The sequence below is a fragment of the Podarcis cretensis genome, assembly GCF_951804945.1.
Source record: "Podarcis cretensis genome assembly, chromosome: 2".
Classification (NCBI taxonomy): Eukaryota; Metazoa; Chordata; class Lepidosauria; order Squamata; family Lacertidae; genus Podarcis; species Podarcis cretensis.
The window spans coordinates 89,709,110-89,732,243 of record NC_137171.1 but is presented as its reverse complement, the minus strand read 5'-3'; the positions used below and the strand labels follow the sequence as shown (position 1 = coordinate 89,732,243).

At 42.3% G+C, this 23,134-nt stretch overlaps 1 protein-coding gene and 3 long non-coding RNA genes across 7 annotated transcripts in view; 3 read left to right on the top strand and 1 right to left on the bottom strand.

Moving 5' to 3' along the window:
• LOC307209504 overlaps positions 1-23,134 on the top strand; it is a 197,411-nt gene that overhangs the window by 33,769 nt on the left and 140,508 nt on the right. The gene's annotated exons all lie outside the window — the stretch shown is intronic.
• On the top strand, positions 524-2,624 carry LOC307209489. The gene is made up of 2 exons (XR_013835606.1): positions 524-623; positions 771-2,624. It is a non-coding gene; the product is annotated as an uncharacterized lncRNA (long non-coding RNA).
• Positions 3,103-7,564, top strand: LOC307209482. The gene is made up of 2 exons (XR_013835598.1): positions 3,103-4,162; positions 4,540-7,564. It is a non-coding gene; the product is annotated as an uncharacterized lncRNA (long non-coding RNA).
• FGD5 (FYVE, RhoGEF and PH domain containing 5) overlaps positions 7,401-23,134 on the bottom strand; it is a 134,896-nt gene continuing 119,162 nt past the window's right edge. For 3 of the 4 annotated variants that reach the window (XM_079964490.1, XM_079964489.1, XM_079964488.1), the window contains exons 14-21: positions 21,981-22,060; positions 15,674-15,773; positions 13,280-13,417; positions 12,568-12,670; positions 11,763-11,893; positions 9,560-9,688; positions 9,043-9,191; positions 7,401-7,731 (exon numbers count right to left, since the gene is read on the bottom strand). In XM_079964490.1, the coding sequence (XP_079820616.1) occupies positions 7,695-7,731; positions 9,043-9,191; positions 9,560-9,688; positions 11,763-11,893; positions 12,568-12,670; positions 13,280-13,417; positions 15,674-15,773; positions 21,981-22,060 (867 nt within the window). In that variant the 3' untranslated portion in view covers positions 7,401-7,694. The remainder of the gene's footprint in view (positions 7,732-9,042; positions 9,192-9,559; positions 9,689-11,762; positions 11,894-12,567; positions 12,671-13,279; positions 13,418-15,673; positions 15,774-21,980; positions 22,061-23,134) is intronic. The other variant, XM_079964491.1, reaches the window with a different exon arrangement.

Here is a 23,134-nt window from a genome sequence, read left to right as displayed (position 1 = left end):
CCCCATTTTGGATCAGCTGAAGTTTTCTGCATCTTAGATGGGCCCATTAAAAGTACTGCCATGTTTTTTACTATGTCTGAAACCTTTTTAAATGCTTTTTTTGCAAAACTAAGGAGAGACCAATTTAGTAAGCTTCTTAATAAAAGTTTTGAGAGCACTTAGAGGTGTGGCTACCAGGACATTTAAGAGGGCACCTAAGATTTGTGCTTGGCTATGCTGTCTTCTTTATCTGTCGATCTGTAATGTGGTTTCCTATGCAGCATATCTATAGAAATTATCGTTAGTGTCCTGCCTCTTTCCTGTCTGTCAGTAGGTGAGAGGCATGCATGTGATTTTTAATGTACATTTTGAATAAACAAGTTTTAAGTTTTAAAATCTAGTAGTGGACACCACTGAATTCTACCATTGGGGAAAAATGTTTCCCTATATTACCTATTTCTCTCTATTGCTTTCTTTGGAAAGTTTTGTGTACATTATGTCTTTTTTCCCACCTAAAAATTATTTTCTGGTGTGGGGTTGTGTTGTCCTAACATAACATTTCTGTGAATGATTGATTTTTGAATTATATTTGCTGTAATATAGGCCCTTCAAAATAGATACATGATAAATGGCATGAGGTTATAGTTTTTTAAAGAAAGCCTTACTTCTCTGATAGCTTACTTACTTTTAAAAAAGCCTTACTTCTCTGATACCAATCTGAAGAAGTGTGCATGCACACGAAAGCTCATACCAAGAACTAACTTAGTTGGTCTTTAAGGTGCTACTAGAAGGAATTTTTTTATTTTGTTTTTTCTCTGATAGCATTCTCAATAGATCTGATCTACCCAATGGAGTTGAAAATTGCCAAGCTTTATACTTTTTCTAGAAAACTAGTATTCTTGGAGTTCAAACAGAGCCTAATCTGGGGGCTGCTTGTGTATATTCTCTTCAAGAGAACATCCCTCCCTCCACCTAGCTCACAAGGATAATTTTAAGTTTCCATTCTTGTTATTAACAGACATAAGTTTGCTGCTGTTCCTGAACTTGGCAAATGATGGATTGCTATTAAGCCAAGATATCAAACAATTATCCTAGAAACCAAGAACCCACTTCAATGAGAGTTCTTACAAATAGCACTCTAATCTAAAATTGATATTCTGCAGCAAAGATAGGCCACCAAATAGAAACAAATGCCAGCATTGTTTCCCTCAGATAATATCTGCTACACTATTAGCTCATTCACCTGCTTGTGTCCAAGTTGATATAGGCCATAACCTGCCAACAGTTCCTTTCTGCTCCCTACCTATGACAAACAAGTTTGTCTCTGAAAGAAAACATGGGCATACAATTGATATAAAAGATGGCAATATTCAGAAATCGCAACATTTCAGTGTCCCAAGACCCTCTGCCACTGATCTCAAGTCACCATTCTCCAACAAAAGAACAACAAAGGGACACTCAGGTGTGAAATTGCTGAACTAGAATTTATTGGTGAGTTTCATTCTACTGGTTTAGGACTCTTCTGAAACCAATAAGTCGTCTCTTCCAGCAGAATGAAACTTTTTCAAACCTCGTTGTAGGGAAAAGGGAATGGTTAACCCACTCTCCCCAGCTGCATTATCCAGGAAGAGCCCCTTCCTGCCAGCAGTTAGGCTGGAAAAAAGTTAACATTGTGTTTTCAAGCTCCATTGCCTGGAGGGGAGTGTGTGTACATGTGTGTGGTGTGTGCATACACTTAATATGTGTGTGATTTGTGTGGTGCATGACCACCACTAGATGCAGCCCCCAGAGGGTTGCCAAAGAGGGCTGCTCTAGCTGAAAAAGCTCCCTAGCCCATGTCCAGCAACCAGAAAGTTGCATTTTTGTCTAAATCTGGGTGTTAGATTGAACTTGTGTCAAGATGATAACTGACTGAAGCAGTTCAAGTTGTTATATTGGATGTAGTAAAAACAGGACAATGTGAAACATATTAAAAATCCAAACAGTAGCCTGTTTGGCCTTTGTGTCACCAGAGGTTGGCACAAATGAAAAGCTCTGTAGACTGTCTATGGTGCATGCACATGGTGTGCTGAGGGCTTTTAAGGAAGAACATAATCGTGGAAGTAAAGGGCATATAACATACCTGATTTGTGTGGTATGATTCACACCAGATAGACAACTTGTTGTATGATTACTTCCAACTGGTTGAGCTGTGCTTTATAAAGCTTTCAAAAGATGTTTAACCAACTCTTCATGGTAGAGGATCCTACAAGTATGAGGGGATAAAAATGCCTCTTGATAACTAATTCTGGCTTATGCATGGAGGATGCATGGCTGAACTTAGATTTAGAGATGAAATATTGATCCTGTTTCTTATAGTAATTTGGAAATATAGTTTGGGGTGGTTGAGAGAGCTGTAAGAACACACATTAAATGTGTTTTAGCAGGCACCTTCACTGTTCTCTTTTTGGCACCTGCTAAAAACATTCCTGTTTAGAGACCCAGATCTATTTTAGTATTTTAACTTTGTATGTTTTAAAGTAGTGTTGTATTTTTTTCTTGATTCTACTGTTTTATCTTTTGTAAACTACTTTGAGGTTTGTTTTTACAATCAAGTGGCATGTAAATGTTATGAAATAATAAACAATGAATAATGATAATAAATAGCCACAATGCATGGAGAGACATTCAACAGGATAGGGCTCATTCATGAGGTGAGTTCTTTGTGTCCATGTCTATATGAATACAGGCATCTCAACTTACCCAAGGGTTATGTTCTGGGGAGAACACATAAAGACAAAATCACATATAGTCAAAAGACATTCATTTGGTTCAGTGGCGGGTAGAATTGCCAAAGGTTCCCCCCCCCCCCGGGATGCCAGCCACCTTTATGTTCCCCCGCCCTTTATTTCAAATTGCTAAGTGCATAAAGCTGAATGCACACAAGTTAAATGTGCGTAAGTTGCAAATTACCTGTAGTATATAGCAGCCCAAATCATACAAGCTGCTGCTGATAGTAGTCTCATATTAAGGGGGTTTTATGCTACAACCAGCCCTTTGAAATATATACAGAATACACATAGAATCATAGAATTGTATGGTTGAAAGGGATCCCGGGGTCATCTAGTTCAACCCAGGAATGCAGGAATCTCAACTAAAGCATCCATGACAGATGGCTGTCCAACCTCTGCTTCAAAACATTCAATGAAGGAGAGTCCACCCCCTTCCGAGGGCGTCTGTTCCACTGCCAAACAGCTCTTGCCATCGGAAAGTTCTTCCTGATGTTAGTTGGAATCTCCTTTCTGGTAACTTGAAGCCATTGGTCTGGGGCCTAGTCTCCAGAGCAGGAGAAAACACGCTTGCTCCATCTTCCCATGTGACAGCCCTTAAGATATTTGAAGATGACATATCTCCTCTTTTCCAGGCACATGTTGGATCCCTGATATTTTAGACTTAAGCTTATACCAATCTGCACACAGCAAATATTGGCAGCAAAGGCATGCATGACCAATCAGTCCAGTGCCCATTTGCTAGACAGTATTGTGGCTTTCTCATTAGGTAGATGGAGAGTGCCACCACAGCAAACCAACATTTATAATGCAGAAAGAAGTTAAGCTTTTTATTTATATACAGTCTTTTATTTATATACAGCTATAGATTTCTTGTCTAGCTAGGCTGAGTCTCTTGCTCCTGGTAATTCAGGCATAGTGGAGCATGCATACATACATACATGCATGCATGCTTGCAGGGTGTTGGTTGGCTAAATGCCCCTGCTCCAAAAGAAGAGAGAGGGGGTATTTTCCCTGGGAAGTTTAGAATTCATTGCAAAGAGTATCTGCCAATTTTATAGGATCAGGATCAGGATTAATTTATGTAAATACTGATTTCCAAACCAAGAAGAAATGGCAACAAATTCCTAGGGACCTGGTATTTTCTCGTTTTATTTTTCCATGTTTCTTAAAACAAGAACTAAATAATTACTGTATTTTTACAAAGAAATTTGAGTAGTTGTTTGTTCTTTTGCGGACTTCATACAACAGTAGTTAAATGCTAGCACCAAAATATCATAATACTGTTATTCTGTAGTGCATTTAAAAACCAAAAAAACCAAAGCAAAAACATTTAGTTACTTACAGTGCAATCCTATATCTGTCTACTCAGAAGTAAGCCCCACTAAGTTCAGTAGGGCTTATTACCAAGTACAGTGGTACCTCGCAAGACGAAATTAATTCGTTCTGCGAGTTTTTTTGTCTTGTGATTTTTTCGTCTTGCGAAGCACGGATTTTGGAAAAACTTCAAAAATCACCAAAGTCTTCAAAAACCTCAAAAAAGGCTACCACACCGCGTGCTATGAGTTGCTCCTCGAAGTCAAGTCGCAACTGCACCCCCTGAATGCACGGTTTTAAGAAAAAGGAAACAAACTTGCAAGACAAAGGAAACAAAGTTGCAAGATGTTTTCGTCTTGCGAAGCAAGCCCATAAGGAAATTCGTCTTGCGAAGCAACTCAAAAAACGAAAAACTCTTTCATCTTGTGAGTTTTTCGTCTTACGAGGCATTCGTCTTGCGAGGTACCACTGTAAGTTGCAGTGTTAACCTGGGAGTCAATCCCACTGAACTGGCTTAGTTCTGAGTAGACAGGGTTGCACTGTTAGTGTGTTACATTTGGCATTTAACATTCTGTTCCTGTCAGTGCAATTTTTTCCCCTTCTGCGCTTCCACTTCATAATAGTATGATTTTAGCAAAGCCAAATTTGAAACCGGAAATGTGACTGAAAGTTAACTTATTTGAAGGTAATGTGAAAGTTGTGTTTTCATAATTCATTTTTATATACTATCTGCTTTATGAAATAGAAAACTTGATAGTGAAGTAACAAATCCATGCTACTGTGTTTATTTCCTCCCCTAAGACACATAGATTATAGAAACACAACAAATAATTGTGTGTTTGAATTGGTGTGAACCTTTATACAAATGGGGGAAGATCAAACCCAGTCAAAAATCTAATTAGGAGTTCAGGTCAGAGAACATAATATAAATACTAAGGTTATTATTATTATTATTATTATTATTTAACAAAAATTATTTTACTGTACATCTGAAATTTTTGATGGTAACTTTAAAAATGAATGAAAATCTGCTTTGCTGAAAGATACCACAATATACTGATGCTGTGTGTCACAAAGACTGCCACTAAGGTACCAGTCCTACTCGGATTTGCTTGCCTAGAAGATCTCAAAATAAGCATTTGGGATAAAGGTCTGGCACAGAAATGTGCAGCAGTGTATTGGTCTATGGTGGAACTGATAGTATTGACATTGCAATATCCACATGGATTATGATATTTGATTAACACAATGCTTAAAATCCCCAACCTAAACAGTTATTTGGTAATGCAGCATTAGCCTATGTCACTTTAGTGCAATACTATGCCTTTCCCTCTCCATTACTTGGGTATAAAACACAGCTTTTCAAGCAAAATAGTGCACAAACCCTTTGGATCAATGGGTACCATACTTAAAACATGGCTTCGCTCCGGTAGTCTCAGTGGCTTAAAACTGAGGCCCATCCTCATAAAAACCCTTGAAAGAGCAATCCAGTGTTAATATGCTCTGCCACTGGAGTTCTAAAATGCTTCTCTAGGCTTTAAGAGAGTGCTTTTCTAAAAGCAGTGTGGAGATGTTTATTTGTGTTACTGGCCCTATTACCTGACTTTATGACATCACATCAGCCTCTTCTGTGGGTCCTGCTACCATCACCTACTGATGCACTCTGATTGAAAGAATGGACCAAAGCCCAGATTTGCAAGTGAGCATTGAGGAAGACAGTATCTCATCCTGATAACCAGCTGCTACATTGTGTGAAATCCACTTACATTTTCATTTACTTAATTTCTTGTTATGTTTATACCCCTCTTTTCCTCCAGGGAGCTGAAGGTGGCATATATGCTTCACTCCCCCAGTTTTATCCTCACAACAACCCTGTGAGGTAGGTGAGGCTAAGAAAGACGGTGAGCATCATGCCTGAGTGGGATTTTGAATCCTGGTCCTAGTGCAATATGCTAACCATTATACCACATTGGCTATTTAAATACTTCCCGTCAGAGCCTGATTCAAGGTAGCTTGCAAACCCATGGAGCAGTATGAGTATGTGCACCCACTGGAGATACACTGTGAGGTGTAATGACTGCTACACATCTTCGTAATCCTTTGCTAGACAAGGAAGCATTAGTGGCAATGGCCACAGTATGCTTACATTTGCTCCGTTGGCAGAATACAGTGGAATACCAGCCACCATTCTTGAAGTGAGTGGCACAATTAAAGAGTGTAGTTGCGTATATTTCCTTGGATGAAGCAATAGCCCCACTAAGGCACTCAGATGCACATAGCTGCCATCATATGAACAGCGGTTGGCCCTGCTCTTGTGCTTGCTGCTTTCCCCCACCCTACACATTGCAGGAAATGTCTTAAGCAGGGAGCCTGCTTTAGGCTTGTAGGTTCCTAGATGTTTTACGTGATCAGGCTTCTAACTTGGCCAAGGAACCTATGCACATACAACAGGTTTGTGCCTTAAGACCTTCATGTATTGAAGATGGGGATGTAAGAGATTGCCACTCATGTTTAAAGTACTCCTGCACCACTGTAATAGTCATGGCTTCCCCCAAAGAAACCCGGCAAAGGGTTGTTACGAAACCCTTCACTAAGCAACAGTTCGCAATGCTCAAACTACACTTCCCAGGATCCTTGGGGGGGGGGGAGCCACAGCCATCAAAGTGGTGCAAGAGTGCTTTCATTGTATGGTGTGGGTGCAGCCTGAGTGCCGGAATAGAGCTGGTGTAAACTGTGAATGGAATATTTCTCCCAGCTTTCCTTATCTTTCCACCAAAACAGTTAAATGTTTTTCTGCCTTTGGAGTTAAGTGCTGCTGACACTAGATTTGGATTATGAATCTTATTACTATATTACTACTAAAAATCCGATGCCCTCAGCAATTAAAACAGTATAATAATTCTAGATATAGACAACCTTATGTGAAGGTTTGCAATTAATTAACATCCTCTGGAGTGGAGATGGATGTATTCTTCAGTAGAATCGGGTTGGGACTTGCAGAGGACTGATGAAACAGGTAAGAAAGAAGACTTACCACCATCTATGTAAATGCCAAGTTGAATTAACCTTTTTGTTCCTTACCATTGAAATGGTTTACCATTGTGTGGTTTGCGCACATTTTCTTTGGCAGGAATTCCAATAAGCATGACACAGTTTCACCCAGGCACTGTAAATGGATTAGTGGTATGTCAGTCCAGAATTCTTTAGATAAGAAGCTGTAATCTGAATAAAATTTAGGACACCATACTTCAGCTTCATGGCTGACAGAGAAACAAGCTGATGATACTCTCTAAGTAAATAGGACTGAACCAGTTGCTATGAGTGACTAAGCGTATCTTTTTGAAATAATGCATACATTTATTCTAAATCTTGAAAATATGCAACTGTATTATATGGGAGCGGAGTACAGCGAAGGATGAACTTGCAGAGATAGAAAAAAGGACCATAAATATTCCTTGTTTTAAAGGTTTCCACCTGTAAGGGAATAAGCTTGAGGAAGGAACAAAATAGTCTTATACAAGTTCTCTCCTGTGTGTTTAGCCACATAGGGATATATACAGTTTCTTCCAACAGAAGGGTGCTGTTGCAAATATAAATGTGTTCATTCAAAGTCCACTTGGTTGATAACTGCTATAATACAGATGCTTCCTCCATGGCTTCAATCCATCTAAGAAAAAAAAAAAGAGTAGAATCATAATCATCTTATTGCATGTCTCTGTTCAAAAACTCATGCAAGAATTAACACGCATATGCAGAATGATGCATAGCCTAGACTTGATTTTTGGAGTTACAGGAACATTGTTCAGTTTGCAACACTGGCTTTTCATCACCTGTACTATAGCTAGGATGCCAGATACCTTCCGCACTTCCCTGTTTGCATGGAAGATGGTTGCTATAATGTATGGACGGCTGTAGATACAAATAGGTTTCAGATTTGCAATCTTATACACACCTTGAACTCAGTGGTCCTTACTTCCAAGTAGATATGTGTAGGATTGTGCCGTAAACCTCCTGCTTGTATGTTCCATTGCTCCATTATTATTATTATTATTATTATTTTGAAAAACATAATATGCCACACAGGTGAAATTTGGAAAATACTAGAATGAGTTGCCTGATGCATTTTTCACCACAAGATCACTTATTCACACTATCCCTTATTTGTATAAACATTCACTTGTGTTTGCATAAGTGCATAGCTTCCATATCAACCTATGGCTGGCTACAATTACAGGTAAATGTAAGCTGGAGAAAGCACCATTGGACTTGCCTGCTAACAAACATGCATAGATCTGCACTGTAAATTACAAGCATTCATGGTTTGGTAGGAAACAAACCTACCCTAACAGAATATCATGTATTCCCATGTATGTTCAAGCACAGCAATTACAGGAGCATTCTAAGACCAATACATAACACTCATTGGCCCCGAGTAACATGGTATGCTTGGACTGAGCAACTCCCAATTACAGTGGTACCTCGGGTTAAGTACTTAATTCGTTCCGGAGGTCCGTTCTTAACCTGACACTGTTCTTAACCTGAAACACCACTTTAGCTAATGGGGCCTTCTGCTGCCGCCGCGCCGCTGGAGCACTTCTGTTCTCATCCTGAAGCAAAGTTCTTAACCTGAAGCATTATTTCTGGGTTAGCGGAGTCTGTAACCTGAAATGTATGTAACCTGAGGTACCACTGTATTACACCAGAAATTCATTTGTCTTCACAGAGCTTCCCTATCTGCATCAATCCAAACCATCTCAGACCCTTTGCCAATTCTGTTGTTGGGTTAATGCTTGCTGGACTGTTTGTGTTAACAGATTGCACTATGTAAAGCTAATGCAAAAGCAGTTGTGCGTATTTAGCAGCATTCAAAGAGCTTCAAAAAGGAAGTGAGAGCACATTAGAAGAGCTAGAAGCATTGCAAACAGTGTTTCCCCCCACAGGTTAGTATGTTATCGTGGGCAGATCAAACACTCAGTACCTCTGTGCTGAATTGTTATCCTCTGCTCGGAAGCTATAAAACAGAGTTTGCTTGTGGTAAAGATGGAAAACTGCATTCACATTTCCGCCTTCCTTTTCTGGGGCAATTGTGAAACCCAGCAAAGGCAAACTCTCTGTGGCGACTTTATCCTGAAATCAGTGCAGAAGGGGAGATGGGCTTTAGAGGGAGGGAGCGCTACACACAGAGATCTGAGCTCTGAGAAAGAGAGTAGGCCCGTTTCTCATTGTACAAGTGAGTATGCCCTGGGGCCTCCGCAAAATATAAACAAAGCTGGCTTCCAGATAACCATCTTCGGAAATCTCCCACTTGACGATCATAGCGAAGTTCAGTGGCACATTTTAACGATCCTGAAGTGTCCTACAGGTTTAAAATAACCATTTTATGCCGGTGGGGGATAAGAGTTATCAGTGCCAGATACACTTTCCAGTTCTGTGCATGTAATGTGCAGTACATGATAGATAGCCTAAGAATGATCTCAAATGACAGCAGACCTTACCTCACTCGCTGTGTAGGTGTAGAGCACTTTCCCTTTAATGACAAACCACAGCTTTTTCCAGTGCCTCTTCCCCTTCTTACATCTGCTGAGATAGCCACTGATAGAAGAACCCTCTCCTGAAGCTGCCACCTGTAAATGGGCAAGAACCAAACCATTCATGACAACAAATGCCTTGGAAAGGAACAGATTAATTTGAAGGACCAAGAATGTGCCCCTCCCCTCTGATTTAAATAGCTTTCCATTCAGATATGTACATACCTCTGAAACAAATTAAACAGATTAATTTGAAGGACCAAGAATGTGCCCCTCCCCTCTGATTTAAATAGCTTTTCATTCAGATATGTACATACCTCTGAAACAAACATCCAGCAGCAAGAATATTAAAAGCATACCGCTTTGCAACCAAATGGACCCTTTGCACAACCTAGGTGTGTGTTCCCAAATCTTTGGCCATGTTGCCCATTTATACTACTAGATTATGTCTACCTGGACAAGGGACAGTAGTTCTGAATAATGATGCACATGATGGGGTTTTGGTGTCCAGAACATTGTAGAAAGCACAGACCAATATTTACTTGGCAAAACAGCATTTTCCAGTGAGGTGGAAAGTAAGGTTGATGCTGCTAGATTAGGACAGTTCTAACTACTAATAATTTGAAACACAAAATGCTGTGGCACTCAGGTAGTTGGAAGGTACAAAACTGGAGTACAAGACCATTCTTGTGGATTATCCTAGTGATATTCACAGTGGCATCTCTTGAATCCTAGTGTCTGTTAGTCCCTATTTCTGGCAGGAACCCCCACATTAAGCAAAACGGCATATGACATTTATAATGCTGCACCTTGGATATTTTTCAAAGTGCATAGAGAGGCTGTAGTTCACATGTATTTTGCCACTGTACTGCAGTCCTTTGTTGAGGGGAGTTTGTTAATTGAAGAGATGCAAAGGGGTGCTTTGGTCTTTATTAGCATTGCAGGGATGAGCGTTCACAAGCCTTAACCTAGTGCACTTCCGTCACCCCTCTCTTCTTCTGTTGCAGCCACAATGAGGTCAGAACCAGCTGATTCCCATTTTTAAACCACAGCTCACTGTGGTTAGCTTAAACCCTGGTAAGTGAACAAGCAAGGGTGATAAAGCCACAGTTTGAACTAACCACAGTTCCCATGAGTTTGAATATAATGGAGCTGTGGTTAGTTTAAAACTAGAAGCAGATGCTTCTGATCTCACAACTGCACCAGATGAGGAGGTGGGGCAAGCTCATTCACTAACAGTAAACCATAGTTTAATGCTGCATCTGAAAATGGACTACTTACAGTTTATTTTTATTTACGCATTGAAATGTGTTTTCAATTCCTTAAAGCTACACTGCTGTGCTTATTTTATTTTAAAAGGCTTCCAACTGAATTAAAGGTAAATATGTCCATATATCTGAATTTTATTTGCTTTTATTGCAATCGGATAAGTTTAGCAGTGTGAATCTAGAAGTTAGTAAGGCCAACACATATTTATTTATTTGTTACATTTATATCTCCTTATTTCACAAAAATAAGAAATGCTCAAGGCAGCCAATGACACTAAAGTCCACTGCAGAGTCCATATATTCTTTTGACTGTGAGAAACTAACAGTGGGAAACTGTTTCAAGTGAGAAACCCTTGATCTGGGCTAGCTGGTCTTGCTTCTGCTTCACCCTCTGGGATTGTTGGGTGTAACTACTAATAAAATGCAGTACTGTTTTGATACCAGCTTTGGTTTCAAAATGGACAGAGTTTTGTCCCTAGAAGATTGTGGCAAGGTAACCTGTGACATTTCAATCTGTTCATGCTGCCCTCATTTTTATACATCTCAGTTGTGATCAATTTGACAAGGAAGCGTGTTGGCAAGAAAGTGAATAAAATATGGTTCCATATTGGGTGTTTGTGTGTGTGTGTGTATGTATGTGAAGTCTGTTTAAAAATGCTTTTAATTGTTTTTTTCAGATGGAAACATGAGAATTCTCCCCCCCACACACACACATTTTATATGTTTCCATTCTAGAATACCCCTTGGTACAACAGCATATCCCAGTAGACGCTCACAGTGACACAAGTGATGTGCAGAGCAGGCTAATTCTGCAATGGAGAAAATTACATATACTAATCATAGAACATGAGCATTCCTGTCTTTTAGTTTCCTTGCCTTTTCGCAGGCATCCTTGATCCTACCTCCAAAAGAGCTGAAGGGATTTTCTTTTGTCTTTTGAAGGATGAGTAGTGAATATTGTGGAAGACAGAAGAGAAGGCACTGCCTGAAAACCTGGATGAACTTGTAGGGAAGCTCACACTTAGTGGCCGCTCTGCAATAGTAGATACAGGAAGAAGGGGAAATAATTATTTGCTGTGTGGGCCGACCCTGTTCTGTATTCAAGTAACAGATCCAGTCTCAAAGCACTTCATTATTATTTCTTGCAGCTGTTTCCCACCCTTTCTCCAGAGTGATTAGGACAGCATGCACAGATTTCCTTACTTCATCTTCCCAATGGCCCTGTTAGGTAGGCTAGATTGCAAGACTGAATATAGCTGAGCTTAGGCTTTTCGGTTCAAGTCAAACACTCATCCTACACCACCAAATTGGATCTCTAAACTCTACACACGAAAGCCCATTGGTCTGACTAGGATGTGGCAACAGTGCATAAAAACACCCCTCAGTAATTAACGGCATTTCACACAAGTCAAAACTTCTAGGATATTCTTCTCTGGGAACAAATGTGATCTTTGTGTACTGACTGACCCTACATCAAGCACAGTATAATGTTTTCCCTCCAGGAGTGGCAGGGTATAGCTAATTGCTCCAAAGAGAACTGGTGCAGTAACCAGCTCATGCCTGCTGCCTGAATCACAATCTTGCTGAATGGCTGGTGAACACAAAATTAGTTCTGTGTCATGGGCCATAGGAAAGTATAATCAAAAAGTGCTGCTTTCCAGGAAGCCTTTTGCTTTTGGTATGTGAGGAGAGACAGAGGGGACTCACCTCTCCTCCTCAGTTCAGTGTAGCAGCCATCACAGACTTTTGCAAGCCGATCTTTGAGGTACTTCAGAGGATACTTGTTTCTTGAGCAATTTCGGCATATAATCTACAAGAACAGAAGATGTGGTATGTATGCATTCTGCAGACCAGTGAGACATGAGTAGAAAGCAACCAAAAGAGACTCAAAAGCTAATCCAGTCCAGGAACCATTCAGTCTCATCACTGTCACCACTGCATATTCATCCAACACTCAATGCAATTTGCCCTGAAGCAGAAACCAGGTACATTAAGCAGAGGACAGGATAGAGAGCTTGAGATGACTCATGTAATGAAACAAGTCTCTTTAATTCTATTTCCTGGATATAACCACATTGTTTGTCATCTTCCACTTATGTGTGGCCGTCATTCTTTATAGTAAAGCTACATCCTGCCCATCATCTTCTGAAATGAGTAACAGCAGCATCAGCACCATGTCAGGGATCAACCTCCACAGGCCTTCTGGAAGCACTGTAAAACTGATCTGTGCTTGACTACAGTCCCAGCTGTGTTCATGAAGCACAGGGCAATGCTGTTATGAAATCGTATGTGTAGAAACGGCATCTCCACTTTTGTCATAAGCTGCCAGAAAGTCCTACTTGGTGCAATGAAGATATTTTGAGCAGAGTGCTCTTAGTTGCTAAGATATGTGAAAACAGCCAGATTTAACACGAATTACCTTCCCACATGCATGGCAATGATGACGTCTCAGCGTGAGCTTGAAGTCACAACCGCAGTTCATGCACATCATTACGTGAGACACGGGTACCAGGGTTGGAGGTCTCTCACCCAAAGACATTCCCAGCCTTTCCCGAAGCTGAAAATATAATGCAAAAATGCACTGGCTTTATTCTTAGCTCTGCCATGTAGTACAGGCTATGCTTCACCTGAACTACTCACTGGCAGGTATGTGCATTGGGATTCAGTGCTAGCCCCAGTTTTTTCACCGTTCAGCATGAAAAGTGCAACCCACAAAAACCTGATCTGGTGGGTCCTGCTTCCTGATCTCTCTTGCAATGGCAGTAGAGGGGGTAGGCAGTGCCTCCAAGGCAGTGCTTTGCATGTGCATTATGTGCAGACTTCTAAAGAGTGGTTGCATTTGGGACGATGCCATCTCAAAGAACGGCAGTAGATGCAGACAGTGATGCAATAGATACAGACAGTGATGCCTTGGAGACATTCCCCCCCCCCCCAACATTCTGAGGATCAGTCAAGAGGGTGCCATTCCTCCAGTAAATGGAACATGCATGCGCAACACCATCTTTGAGTCACTTCCTCTTTTCTAGCACCATTGTAACAAGAGACCGAAGTCTGCTACCCTAGCATATTCCCAAAGCTTCCAAATGAAGCATGAAATGGCTGCATGTAGGGAGCTGGCTCTGGATTCACCCTAAAGATCCAGACGGAGTCTAGAACTGCTCACAGCAGGCGACTACCACAGGATTTAATTGAATGGAAAAGAACATTTTATTGCTCAGTCCCAGACAAGTATACTTTTGATGATTGCCTAAAAGAAAATAATGCATATGTTGTAAAGCTACACTTAGGCCAGATACACACTATTGTTTATCATGAATGAATGCATATCCATTTTGCTATATGTGCAAATAAAGAGGTGAATTCAGCACACATTTGTGTCTATATGCACAAAACTTACATCTAGGTAGGAAATTGTATGTGAAGCAGGCTTAAACTATCACTTTACGATGTCTTAGGACATCTAACAAATTGTATATAGATTTAATTTCATTAACAACCCCAAATCTAGTGTTCAGTCTGGATTTTTACTGAATGCATTGGTTCTTATTCCAAATCTTTATCTGTCCTCAAAAAAACGGAAGGGGATTTTTTTTTTAAAGAAGAAATGTTCCCAAGGTGCTAGTTTGCTTTCAGTTTGTACAATAGTGTGCATACAGGTAGATTCATCTGGAAAGGGGGATACTTACCGTATGTGGGAAGAAATATAGAATTGCACTGGAATTTTTTTTACTTATGTCCTTGCAAAACATTTTTCAAGCCAACTTTTATTTACAAGTTACAGTACAGAGAATCTTGTATTGTTCTTTTGTTCTCTATTTCTTGTTTTATGTGATTTTTGGTTTAATATTATCGCAGTGTCTGTTACCCTTGCATGTTATAAATATTTAAATTAAAACAAAACACATTCAAGCACAGAGAACCAGGGTTGAAAATAATCAAAAGTGCAGCCTCAGCAGGACCACCCACCCACCAATTCTAACATGAGTCCGAATCCTGGACTACTACATAATAGTGCTTTGCAAAAATAAAACACCAACTAATTCTAGCCTCATTACAGCAAGATACCTGCTCTGTATCTCATTGCACAACAATAAAACTGGAAAGAATTTTAAAATTCCAGGAGCAACCGCATGATGGATGAATATTAAACACACATGCTTTGGTGACCTTTGCTGTCTAGCCTTGGCAGGGCAATTTACATGAAAATAATCCAAATGCCTGGCCATAGGGGACTCTTCCTTGTTGTCGTTGGCATCCCTCTGTCTCCATAAATAATGGAGTACACCTGCAGGGGTGAAGTAAAACCGCTGCATTAGCAGCACCAAAGTGACCTCCCTGGGGCAGGAGCCTGGGCAGTGTGTATGAAGGTCCTGGGCTGCCCAGACGACAAGACCCCCCTCCCCTTTTGGCCTCACTGATGTGCTCCAAAGGAAGGCAGAGCAATAAGTTTGACACCAGCTTGGCTGCAGGAGTTGACAGAAGGAGGCGTACAAGGCACCATCCAGCCATTTTAGGGACTGCACTCCGAATTTGTGTAGGGTTTACGCTCCCAAAGATAACCTGCAAGGTTGAGCATCAAAGTTTTCCTTGTCCTAGGTGGGCTACCTTCCCAGGTTGACAAGCCCCATCTGCCTCTCACTTCTCTCTACAGTACATGCAGAAAACTTCCTTCTTGACCATTGGACCCACTATTGGTCTTGTCCACTCAATCTGCTGGAGCCTTTCTTCACATGCAAGGGAAGTCCCTAGCTCATGGAGGGTCTTCTTAAACCTACTCAAATAGGTCAGACAAGCCACTGGAACATGCTCTTACTTCAACACTGTTGTGAAAGGCAGCTGTAGTGTGAACTCTGTAGTCATCCGGGATACATCTACTGATGCAGCTGTACCACTCGTCCCTTTCAGAGCATGAGCTGTGGAGAGAAATGCAAGCAACTTGGTCAGAGTTGGGCATCCTGTTTCTTAACGGCAGGATTTTGTCCTTAAGATTCCTTTCCCCTTGCTCTTCTTCTGGCTGTCCATGGAGGTCATGCAAAGCCCTCCCATTCATGGCAGTCTGTCCATGTGCCCTTCAGCAGAGGAAATCTGCATTGAACTGGGGTGCTTCAAAATGAGTCTTAATTTGCAATGGGTTATGGAGATGTCACAAACGAGTCAATTAAAAAACAACAACAACAGAGTAGTAGAAGACACGTTTGTTTTACAAAAATACTTGCTGGATTTCCCTTGGGAAAAATACATTTCTGATGCCAACGACATGTCAAGGCTGCAAAAAATGACAACCCCAAAACTTGCATGCAAGAGCAGTAAGCCCATACTTCTGCAGGCTGATCATTAGAGGTCGCTGTTGCACTATGAAAAGCTTTCAAAGAGCAATTCTTAGGGAGTTAAAACTATTCCACCTGCTTTGCCAGGACTTCAGTAGGAATTGGCCCTCTGCAACTGGTATATGGGTATCTGTATGTTTCCCCTCATAGGGCAAATAGCAGCTGCAGGCAGGTAGGGTGTGAAGAAATAGATTTAGAGCACCAAAAATATGTGCAAGTAAGGGCTTGTCCACGCTTCTGCATGTCTCATGCCTAGAAAGCACAGGTCTTTGCAGTTTTGCACCCAAGTGGCTTTGCCTTTGTCCTGCTGCTTTCCCCCAGAAAACCTGCTCTTTGGTGCTAAATTGGAACAAATGACAAGCTGTGGAAACTTGATTGCTGTTGGTTCCAATTCAGTGCTAAACCGGGGGTTTTCCTGGATAAGCCCTAAGGACCCCTCACCTCCATTGTCGGGGATCAGAGCTGAATCCCCTTCCCAGCAAAACTGCATTTGCTTTTTCCCAAAAACATGGGAGATCTAATTACAAGTTTCCTGCCCTCTCATCTAGTTGTGAGAAAATGGCTCAGTGGTCACAAAACCCTGCTCCATTGGAAGTTTTGTCTTGCTGGTGCTCTAAACCTCTCTCTGTCTTGAAGCTGAGAGAGAGCAAGTGCCTGAAGCAGAAACTGCAGCTTGTAGGCTGAGCAGCCTTACGAAAGTTAAGAGTGGGCGAGGGTTAAAGGAGAGCCAAGATAGCAAGCTGAAGATCCCCTGATCCCTCCTGCGTTGCATTCCAGCTTCTTTCTAGTCTCATGTGAAATGCCATTTGAAGAGTTCTGCATTTCAGTCAGTTAGAAGTCCTAGATTTTATAAAGTATTGCTGGGTTGCATGATACTAATGTTGCAGGTTGGTTGGTGTAACCACTGGCAGGGAATGAGACCAATGGTTATTACAAGAAGCTAAATTAAGTTCCCCTTTGCAAAAAGACATTAGTTCCAAATTTAGACTGAGGGAATTTTGTATCAAAAGCATGCAGGATGCTGGTGACTTTGCTCCTCCATGAGTGTGCAGCTCCGAGCTCTCTGAACTTTACAAAGAATTGACACTTGAGATATATGTATTTTAGGACCCACCCTGGTCTTGTGACTGTAATCCGTTTTGCACTGGTTTTAATGCTGTGCTTTAAATTGCTGTAACCAACCCTGCAAATTTGTGGTGGGCATGGACAAAAATTAGAAATTAACAGGAGCAGCAGCAACATCTTAATGTGACCTGCTTTTTAGTTTCTGTATAAAATCACCACTAGCATCAGTGCTGGGCCTGCAGCATTGCCCCTGTTATCTCTCCAGCCTGTGCTCTTGTGTGCGGTATCAGGCAAAGACATCTGAGACTAGTTTATCTTTTGTGAAAGAAAACCAGAAGCTGATCAATGGTGCTTGACTGAGGCTGAATCCCCACACCCCCATGAGCACTTAACTGTGAAAAACATCAGCTGCTATAAAACTCAATTACCCTGCTGGTGAGAAGAAGGCCCAGGACAGAGGCATAATGAGATGAGATACCTTGCGTCACCTTGTGTCTGTGCCTCCCAGCTTTATTTACTCTCCACGTGCTTCCTGCACCCAAGTCCTTACTTGCAAGATGGCTTCCATCTATTAAAGACCTCTGACGTTTGCATTGCCAATCTTAGAGTTGAAAGGAGTCCAATGGCCATCTAGTCCAACCCGCCTACAATGCAGGAATCTCAGCTAAAACATCCAAGAGAGATGGCTATCCAACCTCTGCTTAAAAACCTCCAAGGAAGGAGAGTCCACCACCTCTCGTGGAAGTCTATTCCACTGCCGAACAGCTCTTACTGTCAGAAAGCTTTTTCCAATTGTAACTTATTTCCAGCAGGACTTTTGTGCCTTTATTAACAAACAAAAATTTCCCTCTGCCCCAGTACCGCGTCTGAATGCTAGGGAGAGCTTCATGCAGCTGATAAAGGCACAAGACCCCTCCCAACCCACCTGAAATGCTAAATCAAGTCTAGCCGAAATCTCTGGATATATACATGCATTTTGGAAATAATGGGAAGAATTCAGTGTAGCACTAAGGAGATTGCTCTGTCAGGCAAGCAATGCTTCTCTGATGGAATGATTCCCCCCCCCCAATATGCTGTACTGGGGTTTCTCTCAATCTTCTAAACCAATTAGGGGGGCACAGGAGATAGGTAGCCCTGTTGCACTAGCAAAAGCCCTTGCACTAACAGAAGACTGGCCCACAATCACAGTGTTCATTTACGACAGGGAGTAAATGAAAGAGGATTTGAAAAGAATTGCAGGTGAAAGCAGCAATGTGGATGGCTCTTTAGCTATCACTATTGTATATTGTTAGACAGGAGTGTCAATTGGATAAGATGCCTGTGTCTGTCTGTACAAAACATTTACTTGTTGCAAGGTGAACGACTTCCAACTACTGTCATACTTCTCACTTTTTATTATTCTTATTATTCTTATTTATTAAATTCATATGGCCCCCTTCACAGGATGGTTTTGATGCATGTGTGCCAGATATGCTCAGCATGAAATATGGGGCATCCCTCACATATATGCATAGACAAACTGCAGCATAGAATCACCCGCCACGAAGTTCAAAGCATCTTTGAGAAAGAGGGAAGAATGAACCCACAAACCAACAGTGTGCACTACAGCAAAGTTAGCCAGAACATCTGATCAGGGATTATATGCCAACAAAAGCCTGATCTTCCACAGACACTTTCCATCTGCTTTCTGCTCCATTAAACTGCTTCTGGACTGATATATTGCTTAAGTGAGGAGAGAACACTTGGCTGCTGCTTTGTTAATTGGCACTGATCTTTTCTGTGTAAGTAGCTTGCTGGGGATGAAGAAGGGCACACAGCTCTGGATGCACAAGCCAAAACTACCAAAAGTACCACCCAAGGTATCTTGCTTCTGATCTGTAAGCTGTCTTGAGTCCCACCAGGAAAACAGGCGGGGTAAAAATAAATGTATTGTTATCATAATCATCATCATCATCATCTTGTTGTGGCCTCCTGGGCTCTCAATGTGAAAGCTGGTTTGTTTTTAACTGTGCATATCAAGTGATGTGGGACGCAGGTGGCGCTGTGGGTTAAAGTCTCAGCACCTAGGGCTTGCCGATCGAAAGGTTGGCGGTTCGAATCCCTGCGGCGGGGTGCGCTCCCGCTGCTCGGTCCCAGCGCCTGCCAACCTAGCAGTTCGAAAGCACCTCCGGGTGCAAGTAGATAAATAGGGACCGCTTACCAGCGGGAAGGTAAACGGCGTTTCCGTGTGCGGCTCTGGCTCGCCAGAGCAGCGATGTCACGCTGGCCACGTGACCCGGAAGTGTCTGCGGACAGCGCTGGCCCCTGGCCTCTTAAGTGAGATGGGCGCACAACCCCAGAGTCTGTCAAGACTGGCCCGTACGGGCAGGGGTACCTTTACCTTTACCTTTATCAAGTGATGAGCAAACTGAAATATTTGTTTTTTTTTTAGCAGAACCCTGTTTCACCAAGTGCAAAAGAGATACACTTAGAATTCAGTAATGCTCAGCCCAGGAATTTGTTTTTTTTCGAGGACCAGAACTGAACTAAGCTTACAGTCCTTTCACACACAAAAATCACTCCTGGTTACCTCTTCACCCCTACCCCCAATTTCAACAGTATAATTACAGAGGGGGAGTCATACTGCTGTGGTCTTGTTCAACAGTTTGGGAGCCAGAAATCCTTGCCTATTCACTTCAAATTACCCAGAGATCCAACAGTTGATCTTGATTTATTTTGCCAATTCCTGGTTTAAGAACAGTGGAAACACGGACCCTGATTGCTACTGCACTGTGGCAGGCAGCAAGGAACATCAGTGCAGCATGGGAACTAGCCACGAGGAAGACCCTACAAATCTCAATGCTAAACAGGGTTTCACAGCAGCCTAAAGATAATTTTGCTGAATAGCCTCCTACAAGACTATCTAAAGTCCCGTTGTTACAGGGGCACTGCCTGGTTGGGCTTGTGTGTCTGACAGACACATAAAGCACAAAGAATCTCATTTGCAGTCTGCATAAGAGCTAACTCCAGCCAGCTACACAACAAAGATAAGAGAGATCTCAAGGCCAGATATACCACTAGCTCTGCCTACAGATTTCCCCTCTGATTTCTTAAAAGTTGCTTCTAATGGGTCCCTACGACCCATGCATTGATACAATTCTAATCTTTTGTCTATTTCCTTCTCATAGTGCTTAATTGCAACTCATGCATCTTATTCATTCCTACCGTATTTTTCACTCTATAGGACACACTTTTTCCCCTCCAAAAATTAAAAGGAAATGTGTGTGCGTCCTATAGAGCGAATGCAGGATGCGCGGCTAAGCCCAAAGCCAGAACAGGGAGACGGAGCGCTGCGCAGCACTCTGTCTCGCTGATCTAGCTTGGGGTTAGCTGTGCAAAGCCTCCGCAGGGCAGCGGGGTGAAGGCACCCCGCTGCCCTGCGGAGGCTACAAAGGCTGTCCCTGAAGTCAGAACAGTGAGACGGAGAGCTCTGTCTCGCTGTTCTAGCATGGGGATGGCTGCGCAAAGCCTCCGCAGGGCAGTGGGGTGCCTTCACCCCGCTGCTCTGCAGAGGCTTCAAAGGCTGCGCTCCGGGGGCTTCAGGCAGCTATCTGCAAGCCTTCCAAGCACAGGAGTTCCCGCTGCACTCAGATGGCTTGCGGATAGCTGCCTGAAGCCTGGAGAGCGAAAGGGGTCGGTGCACACCGATCCCTCTAGCTCTCCAGGCTTCGCTTCGCTGGAGAGGCACTGCATAGTTTTCCCTCTCTGTGCAGCGCCCCTTCAGTGAAGTGGGAGGAGAATGGAAGGCGCTCCGTTTCTCCTGCCGCTTCGCTGAAGGGGCACTGAGAAGAGAGGGGCAGAATTTTCCCCCCTCTGTTCTCCCCCTCCTATGGTCCGGTGCGTCCTATAGAGTGAAAAATACAGTACTTCATGAGAATGAACTGCTCAAAGGTAGGGAAAAAATAACTTTGATGAACGTGTGGTTCTAAACATGTGCTCTTCTGATTCCTACCTGAACTGCTGCTCTTTGCCAACTGAGGTAAAGGGAGCTAGTGGACAGGGTATAAAGGCAAAACCCTATGAATGTAGTTTTTTCTAAGACCTAAACTTTTCTTCGCTGAGCCCAGATGCAGTAATAGCAGCAAGGGTCCATTTGTGCTGCCGGCAATCCTGTGATCTCAATGCACTTTTTGGTTTTAATAGTTGTTAATTCATTAGGAAGGTTCCTTGTAAACAGAGACCTCCATTACGTTGTCAGTATTTTTTTAAAAAATAATCTTTCCTCTTTCATTTAAGCGCTATAAAATGCCCTAAAACCCACCAGGCAGAATTAGGTAATTATGACTTTTTATTAGCCCACCAGTTACCTCAGGGACATGACAAGTGAAGTTATAAGAAGCGAAAGAGGCAAAGCGTGACAGCAGGGAAGTTACGAAAGATCAAGAGACAGACCACAAGTCTATTAGAAATAGATTTTCTGCTCTCCGCTCTCTGTCTAAGATCTTCTGAAGTGCTGAGCTAAAGCCTTCGGCTCATTATAAGTGCTGAGACAGTTATGTCTTCTGAGCTATACGTTCAAAATGAATGCCTTCTTTATAGTTGAACACTTGCCCATTATCCACTAGGACACCATGGATATGAATGGAGTTTAAATATAGTGAGATGCCAGCTAAGTCTTGGGATGCAGTTGCACTCGTCCAGGGAGTCATTTTTTTTCAGAAAAACGAATAGTGCTATGATATTGCCTACCTTGCCGACAGAGTTAAGCAATTTTCAGCGTATTCAATCTTCAAGACATTTTGTGCCTTTTCTGTCACTGGACGGCTAACCTAAAAACAAATGACATTTGTCTGTAGGTAGGAAGGAAATCTGTTAAAAACCATCCATGCCCAGAGCATGTAGACACTTAAATCCCTTTTGTCATAGAGCTGGGGCAACGTGGTGGCCTCTGGTTCCCAAGAAGGTCTCAAAGCGTCCATCAACACAGACAGGCTTTCTTAGGTGTTCACATAATATAAAACTAAGTGATGGATTTTCCAAGGTGATTTTCCAAGTGAAATATACTCAAGAGAACAGCCATAGGTTTCATGGTGTTTATTTCAGTGTGCTGGTAAAAACAGTCAGTCATTGGCTGTGTTGCCTCCCAAACCCAGGCTATATATCCTTTATTCACACCTGATAGGCTAGTTCAAACTTCCCTTCTGAAGCCAGATTGGACGGCTCCAGCGGCCAATCAGATGCTACATTATAAAACCCTCCCTGCCTATTATTCAAGGATCCCAACTCCAGACATAACACCGAGTAAACACAGGAGGAAGGCCAGCCGAATGAGTGGAAGCCTTTGTACCCTGTTGGGAGCAATGCATCACCTCAGGCAGCTGCAGGGCCAGACCAAGACATTTTGGCACCTGAGGCAAACCTCAAAATGGCTTTGTGAGTGAAGGTCTACATCAGGAACAAAGGGGGATGGCGGGAATAAAGATCTACAAGTGTGAGAGGAGACCAGCAATGCTTCATATTCACCAAGAGGCCTCTGTAGAGGCAGAATCGGGGGGGGGGGGTGTTATGGGGGAGGCAGCAGATCAAGCCTCCAAAGAGTATGCTAGCAGATCTTTATTCCCATGTTATGAATGGGAAACTGAAGCTGAGAAACAAAGGGTTGAATTCTATTTTAGTCACACTGAAATCAGCACCATTGTAATTTAAATAGGTAGAGTAGAACTTAGTCGGCTACAATGCCAGGTCAAGACCACCTGGCCCACTGGATCCCACTCTCTGGAACTGAGATGGTGGAAAAGTGAATGTTCTTGAAGGATGAAAAAGAATAATAGACATTTAAAGGTTTGGATCCTTTCAGCAAGGCTTCGGACAGCAGCTTTCTAGGCAGTGTGGAGAAATTAAGC